Source organism: Loxodonta africana, chromosome 1, assembly GCF_030014295.1.
Source record: "Loxodonta africana isolate mLoxAfr1 chromosome 1, mLoxAfr1.hap2, whole genome shotgun sequence".
NCBI classification, from domain to species: domain Eukaryota; kingdom Metazoa; phylum Chordata; class Mammalia; order Proboscidea; family Elephantidae; genus Loxodonta; species Loxodonta africana.
Genome location: NC_087342.1, coordinates 124,582,187 through 124,591,393, shown reverse-complemented (window position 1 = coordinate 124,591,393; position 9,207 = coordinate 124,582,187). Strand labels below are relative to the sequence as shown.

At 34.8% G+C, this 9,207-nt stretch overlaps 1 protein-coding gene across 1 annotated transcript; it reads left to right on the top strand.

Annotated features, from left to right (window-relative positions):
* Positions 1-6,911: 6,911 nt before the first annotated feature.
* On the top strand, positions 6,912-9,131 carry LOC111749743 (protein eyes shut homolog). The gene has a single exon (XM_064287778.1). It carries the CDS (start codon positions 7,592-7,594, stop codon positions 8,831-8,833), a length of 1,242 nt encoding a protein of 413 aa, XP_064143848.1. The 5' UTR covers positions 6,912-7,591; the 3' UTR covers positions 8,834-9,131.
* The last annotated feature ends 76 nt before the right edge of the window (positions 9,132-9,207 follow it).

Sequence of the window (9,207 nt, the reverse complement as noted above, 5' to 3'; positions counted from 1 at the left end):
ATGACACCCAAGTTTCTCTATGAAGTCCTCAGTGGAAGGGAGGTCCATTTACTGATGTGAGGAAGAGGAATACCTTTCAGGAGCACAATTTCAAACATTTTCAGTTTCATATGATGGAGGCATAGAAGAAGACACATCAATGACAGATGGCACTATGAGATTGGAGCTCAGAGGAGAGGTTTAGACCAAGATATAAATTTTGATAATTTTTTTATTATTTTTGAGGCCATGGAACTAGATGAGAAACTAACTACCAATAGAAAGGAAAGACAAGAGGAGGGAGTTGGGAAAGCTCTGAGGAATTATTAAAATTCAGAAGATTATTAGAAATATATGCAACCAAAGAGATAGGATGGAAAACAAGGATAAATGGCATATAATTGTAAACAGCTTATATGTCTATCAATGAGGGAAGTACTAAAGAAATTATGATATCTCCATTCTATAAAATACTATGCAAATATTTAGAAGCAATAGGCAAAATATGTTAACATCAAAGTTTCTCAAAGATACCTTGTTGACTGAAAAAGTAAGTTTGTTATGTAAAGTGCGTATGTGTTTAACCCATTCCCGCCAAATTGATTCCGACTCGCAGCGACCCTGTAGGACAGAGTAGAACTGCCCCATAGGATTTCCAAGGCTGTCACCTTTATGGAAGCAGATTGCCACATCTTTCTTCCTCAGAGCAGCTGGTGGGTTCCAACTGCCAACCTTCGGTTAGTAGCCTAGCACTTAACCACTGTGCCACCGGGGCTCCCTGTATATGTATTTACTTATGTAAAATAAATCAGGTACTATACACACACACACATTAATTGTATGTGCATCAAAAATAAAATCTGGCTATTAAAAAAAAATCAAACCCGTTGCCATCGAGTCGATTCAGACTCATGGCAACCCTATAGGACAGAGTAGAACTGCCCCATAGGGTTTCCAAGGAGCGCCTGGTGAATTCCAACTGCTGACTGTTTGGTTAGTGGCTGAGCTCTTAACCATTGTGCCACCAGTGACCCATATGTACAATAAATTGTTAACAGTGCTTCCTGGGAATTGAGAGAGAGAAGAAAGAGCAATGAAATTTCAGTTTTTTACTTTATACTATTCTGTGTCATTTGTCTTATAGTGAAAATGAGCATGTATTAATTCAGCAATACTTAAAAAACTCAGAAAGTCACCCACTTTTTTAAGCATCCTTTTTCTTGAAATAAACTTGAATTCAGTATTTATGAAAACGTGGTCCAAGGAACACCTGCATCGGAAATGTCTCTGGTGTTTATTTAAAAATATCCTACCTGGACCTCATTCCAGCTTTAATAAAGCAGACCCTCTGGGAATGGGCTATAGGACTTTGCATGCTTAGCAACCACACCAGGTGATTCTAACTTCCACCACTGTGAACAGCAGTAAGTAAAAATGAATGAAAGCAGATGTTTAACAGTTATCGAATTGTCAACACCCCTCGATAAATACCAGTTGCCTATCAGTCTAAAAATGAAAGACAACAGTTAGCACAGGTAGGTCCAAAGAGAGAAAAGTCTAAAACTAGATTAGTGGCTCAAGACGTGTGGTGAATCAACACACACCATAAGAAGCATTGTAAGATAAGGTAGATGGAAGTAATAATGGGTTCCATAATGAGATGAAAGTTGCCAAATATGCAGTACTTCCCTTCTTCCTCTCATGATTCCCATCTGGTCAGCCGTATCTGACAGGTAATATACAAGTGATTATAAATCAGCATAATGATTGTTACAATTCATATGAGAATAAATTGTCTTAGTGCTCCTTGGAAACAAGGATGGCGAGACTTCATCTCATGTACTTTGGACAGGTTATCAGGAGAGATCAGTCCCTGGAGACGGACATCATGCTTGGTAAAGTAGACGGTCAGTGAAAAAGAGGAAGACCTTTGATGAGATGTATTGACACAGTGGTTGCAACAATGGGCTCACATAGCAATGATTGTTAGGATGGCACAGGGCCAGGAAGTGTTTCTTTCATTCTGTTGTACATGGGGTCACTATAAATAGGAACTGACTCAACAGCACCTAACAACACAACACCAACATGCTTAATACTGATGCGAGAAAACCCAAGAGTTATCACTATCTGTGTAGACATGAATTATTGTCAGGTAAACTGACATTTATTTTCATTTATGTTATCACTTAAAATGTACCTTGACTTGATTACACTCTGTATTTGAATCAGAAATACAGAAACTGAAAAATAATTCATACAGTGATGCCTTCTGTCTTCTATTATTAGAACCACCTCTTTGAAGGCATTGTTAATATCAGATATTCCTATGGATCTTATGCCTCACTATAATGCAATCTCTGGCAGAGGATTTGTACCATAAGGTACCAGCCAAAAGGGATAAAATTATCACAAAAAAATAGAAGGCTTTTCAATAATTGGCCCCATAACAAAAAGGTTACAGTTAGTGGGATTTAGAACAGACTCATGTGCAGAGTTACCAAGATTCTGTATTCACCTATGAGCAAACCATGGAAAATAAAGTAATAATAGGTAAGTTCTGAAATGAAAATTATGTGGACGGTTTGTTGTATTTAAGAACAATACTGTTTTTTGAAATTTAGCAGGCAACTCAAGAATGTCCTGTTGTTTTGTTTGTTTTTTGCTTTTTAGCTTTACCTATAACTGACCCCTCTTTCAGAAGCAATGAATTATCATGGATGTCTTTTGCTTCCTTTCGTATTCGAAAGAAGACACATATTCAATTGCAGTTCCAGCCTATTTCTGCAAATGGTATCCTATTTTATGTGGCACAACACTTAAAAGCACAATCAGGTAAGGTTGGCAGGACCTTTGTTTGCATGAAAAAAAAAAAAAAATCCAATGAGTTCTTAGTAGTCTAGTAAGGAATGTGTAATAGTGTTTTCTTTTCTTTCTTTTTTTTTAAGTCACCTGGCCTTTAAAATATGTAAACACTTGACACTTTTATATTCTAATGTCCCTGAAAGTATGTCTATGAATTTAGACTCCCTAAATACAAATGCTAATAAAATAGCAAATTGTTAGAATTCAAGTTGGCAAAATCTGAATATAGTATATACACAACTTTATTTTAAAAAATTTAAAAAAAAAAAACAGTTACCATCAAATCCATTCTGGCTCATGGCAGCCCCATGTGTGTCAGAGTAGAGTTGTGCTCTGTAGGGTTTCCATGGCTGTGACCTTTCGGAAGCAGGTCGCCAGGCCTTTCTTCAAAGGCACCTCTGAGTGGATTTGAAGCAGTGAACGCTTTGCCAATTGCGCCATCCAGGAACTCCCAACTTTGTAAAAAACTTAACAAAAAAGGAGTTGAAGCCATGCATGATAGTCCTACATCAAAAGGGACAAAATGTGCACTTAAATGAAAGGAAGTCATGGCTGACATGTTTCATGTAGATCCATCCACTTTTATACCTCAAAAAAATTCTCTCCAAGTTGTCCTGTCATACAAATAGTAAACCTAGGATCCATGTTTCCAAATAAGTTTATAAAAAGTGCTTTTTGAACTATAAAATGTGCACATGTATCATAAAACAATGTGAGATAAAAATATCTAAGAAGTATGCCTCAGTTTTAAAAACTTATTTTAGAGTTTTTATTATTTTACTCTTAACTTTCACTGCGTAATACCTTTTTCCAGAATTATTACAAAAGCATATTGATATATTGTTACATTTCTATTGCAGAATATATACATATATATATTAATTTTACTTTTGGCTTTTCTCTCACTTTGTTTCTCAGAAAATGAAATTTTGGTATTGAGAAATAATCAATTTATATTGTTGCTCGTAGTCAACAAAATAGTGCTCTAATTTTCACGATCTAGGTAGTTCTTTTAAAGGTATGTTAATACTCTGCTAAATATGGAGAATGTCAGGGAATTAGACAAAAATGGTTCCTGTCAATGTACTGCTGAAATACCTCCAAAGATATTTTCAAAGAGAAGAGATGATAATTTCAAAAAGAAAACATTATTGAACTATAAAATACACTTCAGAAGAGCTTTGATCTTCTGAGATTTGAGATTTGGTTTTAAATCCATATTAACTTAAATTTAAATCTCCCTATGAAATGTCAAATGGGAGAATCATAAACAAAGGGAAAATTTCCTTTTACAATTCTAGATGCATTAAAAGACAAACAACCTCAATTATACCGCTCATAAAGAAGTCGAAGTTCACTTTTTGTATGACAAGGGCAGAAAATCAAGAGATCTTCAGGATTGTGATTGGCCAGGAATGTTGCACTACGGTTTTATAGTTACTGCAGACATCTGTGTTTGTGTGCATTAAACACAAAGCTCCTACACTAATGCGTAGGAGGGCAGGGGCACATTTTCTTACATTTATTATCCGATGGCATGTATTTCGGGCATAGACAGTGAAGATTTTCCTCTATTAGATATTATTTACAAAGAAAAATGAAAATAGATTTATTAACTTCATGACCTGATTGATCGTGTATTTGAAACTTATGTAAGGAAATAATGAAAGCCTTTAAAGTGCTTAAAAATCTAAGCCTTACATTCTTAGACTAAGATTAACCTAAAGATATCAGGTGAAAGACATAAGCTTATTTATTTTCAATTAAATGGTGTAACAAGTTTATTACATAGTGTATTGGAAACTTTATGGGGCAGTTCTACCCTGCCCTATAGGGTCACTATGAGTCAGAATCAACTTGACAGCAGTGGGTTTAGTTTGGTTTGGACTAGAAACCTGTTTATTTAAGCTTGCATAAAATAAAGGTGACTGTCCTGTACTTTGTACCTTCTCTAAAAGCTATGTCTGAGGTGAAAAATTAACCAAGCCTTCATAATTTATCCACTGCTAAAAAAAAACTATTAACAAAAAATGCCCAAACATTTCATTAAAAAAAAAAATTGATACTGAGACAATAATTTCTTCATAAACAATGTCAAAAACTGCAAATTAGGATATCAGTAGCCAATTAATTTTTCATATGTAGATAGTCAAATAATTAGGAAGGTTTCTGTATCTTTCTAGAGGTCAGTAATTTGAATAAGATGAAACAGTGTAAAATTTGAAAATAATTTCATAATTGTCGCAATTGATTTTAGATCTCTGATTTTGGAAAGAGACTTTAAAGAGATGATGAGACTCTGATCCCTATTCATCTTAATTTAATAGCAGTATTTAACATCTTAAAGTGAGTTTTTTCTAATGTGAAAAAATTATCAATATTGTGTTAAGTGCAAATTAATCACAGATGGCACTGGGTTTGGGTGGGATCCTGAATTAAGCTTGATGAATGTGTATAAGAAAAGGCTACTTATCCCCACTGTGAAATTAAGTATATTCAAATAACAGTAAGAGAAAAAATAAAATTACTTTTGTTTTCCTTTTCAAGAGAAAAGAGTACAGTAAGTCCCTGGGTTACAAATGTCCAACTTACAGACAACTCGTACTTAAGAAGAGGCGGCCATAAAGGCTCATTATATTAAAAATTTGATTAAATACATACAACGGTTCATAATAATGAATGCACATACTACTACACGATGTTCATAAAAACATTGTGCGATTTGGAAGTGTTTCTTGTTTCATAGTGACCCTGTAGGACAGAGCAGACCTGCCCCATAGGGTTTCCAAAGAGCAGGTGGTAGATTCGAACTGCCAACCTTTTGGTTGGCAGCCAAGCTCTTAACCACTGCACCACCAGGACTCCTTTAAGGTAAAAATACATACTATATGCTAAGACAAACAGTTGACACACACTGTAACTAAATAAAAACCAAACTGCATGTAACTGTTCCGACTTAACTACAAATTCAACTAAAAGAGAGGCCTAGGAATGGATCTCATTCATAACCCGGGGATTGCCTGTATATAAAAATCTCCCTAATACCCTGTTTCCATAGACTTTGAAATATCAGGTATTATAAAGTTTCTAAGATCCATAATAAGGCATGGTAGAGTGGCAGGTAATGAGGTGGGCAATGGCAGCAGCCCAAGAGGGAGGAAAAAAGGGGTCCCAGCCCTGATTAAATAGGCATTAAATAGCCAAGGTAAATTCATTTATGATCTTCATCCCATTTCTGAGCTGTTTCTTGTAAGAGCTATACACTAGTGGCAGGCTTCTAACATTTACTTATTTTAATACCAATTCATGACCTATGACTATAACATCATACTTAGTTAACTGGAATAAGAGGTCTGGATGATAACAAGCTGCTAATAAAACTGCAAGGGTAATTTTAACTTTCAGGGCCACAGAGCGAGAGAAAACCCTTCTTGAGTTAATTCTTCAGAAAAGAAGAATGTATCTGAAGAAAAAAAAAAGAGCCGTGGTAAATTAAGCCTTCCTTCACAAAAGCTATTCTCCTTGTTTCTTCTAGTTGACAACTTGACCAGTAATATTATAGACCACATTTTTTTATGCTTTTTTATTCCAATACGGCTATTAACTGTAAGTTTGTTTATTATAGTGGCACTCTAAAATACATTATGTAGCAAGAGAAGCTTCTTCCATAAGCCTGTGGGGAAAAAATTGGTTTGTGTTCACTTATAAACCACAAAGCATATTCAGGATGTTATAAATTTTTAAAATATCAATTATGTTTGTTACAGTTTCTTGAGGAATAAAATAACAACAATCTGGCATGCGTTTTTTCCTTAAAGAACCTGAAAGTTTGTAATGCTGCTTCTCTTTTCCCTTATATTTAAAATGTTGTTTTCGAAATATGTGAATAAGCTGAATTCCTTCCTTTTGTTGATATGTATATTAATACATATGTTATAACTATTTTCATGTCATCATAGAAAAAAGATGTTATTTTTAGCTTTCAACCTAAAACTAGTATTTGAGAAATATTCTGAGTCATCTAACCCTACAACTCTACAAAGATACTCCTTTATTCAACACTTATTATCTATCGAGCATCTATTTATGTGCCAGGCACTGTACTAGGTAAAAAAAAAAAAAAATTTTTTTTTCTGGGGATAAAATGCTGGGCCAAATCAGACACAGATCCTGTTCTCATGGAGCCTACGACCTAGAGGAAAAGGCAGATATTAATAAAACAATCACAGATGTAATGACATAGAGCATTATATTCACTAGAAATTCTCTATAGGAAAAATGATCACAATGAGAGAACCATTCTTTGCACAAGCTCACCTATTCTTCTCAGGTGGAAATGAGAGGTGTAGGAAGGTGGAGCTGGCAGGTCTTCCCAGCATCCTAGAATGGTTTGGTGTGAACCACAAGGGGGAGTACAAGAAAAGGATACCACTTGGGAAGGAGGTGAGGCAGCATGACACTGTAGAGGGAGGAAGAGGAAAGAGGAGGTTCGCTGTGCTAAGGCATCTTTGTAGATTAGAAAAGGGAAGAAATTTTTATTGGATGCCCAATGTGAAATGTTAGATGGAGGGGGAAATGTTTGGGGTAGGATTTCTGAATGGTATGCTGTGTAAACCACTTTGCCACCTTCTTGAATCAGTTTTATATTGGAAATAAAATTCTCTTTGGGTTTTGGGCTCAAGGTTTGTTTTTTCCAAAATAAAAAGCCTATCCAAATAGCCAGAAAGGGGAAATTTTTTTTTCCTAAATGAACATTTTACAATTGTTTCATGATTATGCTCTTTCTTTCTTAACAGGTGATTTTTTATGTATTTCTTTAGTAAATAGTTCTGTTCAACTTCGCTACAATCTTGGTGACAGAACTGTCATTCTTGAAACTGTCCAAAAAGTAACTACTAATGGAAGTATCTGGCATGTGATTAAAGCAGGAAGAGTTGGTGCTGAAGGTTACCTGGATCTGGATGGGATAAATATAACAGAGAAAGCCACCACTAAAATGAATTCCCTGAATACAAATACAGATTTCTATGTTGGAGGAGTGCCTTCCTTGAATCTTGTAAATCCCACGGCAATAGCAAATGAACCTGTAGGTTTTCAGGGTTGTATCCGAGAAGTTATTATAAATAATCAAGAATTACAATTAACTGAATTAGGAGCGAAAGGTGGTTCAAATGTAGGTGACTGTGATGGGACAGCTTGTGGGTACAGTGTGTGCAGAAATAGGGGTGAATGTATAGTAAATGGCACAACTTTTTCTTGCAGATGTTTGCCACATTGGACTGGAAATACATGTGAGCAATCTGTGTACTGTTTGAATAATCTGTGTCTCCATCAATCTCTATGTGTACCTGACGAATCATTTTCTTACAGCTGTTTGTGTACTTTAGGTTGGGTGGGAAGGTATTGTGAAAACAAAACTTCATTTTCAACAGCAAAATTTATAGGTAATTCTTACATTAAGTATACTGATCCAAATTACAGAATGAGAAATCTTCAGTTCACTACCATATCCTTCAATTTTAGTACTATTGAAACAGAAGGCTTAATTTTATGGATGGGAAAAGCTCAAAATGAAGAAAATGATTTTCTGGCAGTTGGTCTCCATAATCAGACCCTGAAAATAGCAGTCAACCTAGGAGAAAGGATCTCTGTGCCTACGATCTATAACAACGGCATATTCTGTTGTAACAAATGGCATCATGTAATTATAACTCAAAATCAGACTCTTCTCAAGGCCTACCTAGATGGCAATTTAATACTCTCTGAGGATATTGATCCATGCAAAAAATTTGTTGCTCTAAACTATGAGGGTGTTAGTTATTTAGGGGGCTTTGAATATGGTCGAAGGGTGAATATCGTTACTCAAGAGATTTTTAAAAGAAATTTTGTTGGCAAAATTAAAGATGTTGTCTTTTTCCAGGATTCAAAAAAAATTGAGTTAATTAAATCAGATGGATACAATGTTTATAATGGTGATGAACAAAATTAGATTACAAAAAACTAACACTGGCAATTTTAATATCCAAAATACATATTTAAGTATAGTTATTTTAACAGTTGCTTATTTGGTAAGTTATTTACTTGGGATCTCCTGTTTACTCTTACCTGAAATAGCCTAAATGGTAACTCATCTTTCTGATAAACTTGTAAAATATAGCTAAAAAAAAGTTTTGGTTGTTTTCCCAAATTTATCTGTAAATCTGTCGACTCCTAAGTTTTAAATCCTTAGGTTACTTAGTGTTTATTAATCTGTGAATGTTTTAAAATAAAATTCAGGTAGGACTAAATTAGTGATAGCGATATAAAAAATAATTAAAAAGTTATTAACCAGAGGAAAAACAAAAATCATACAAGAAAGGATAT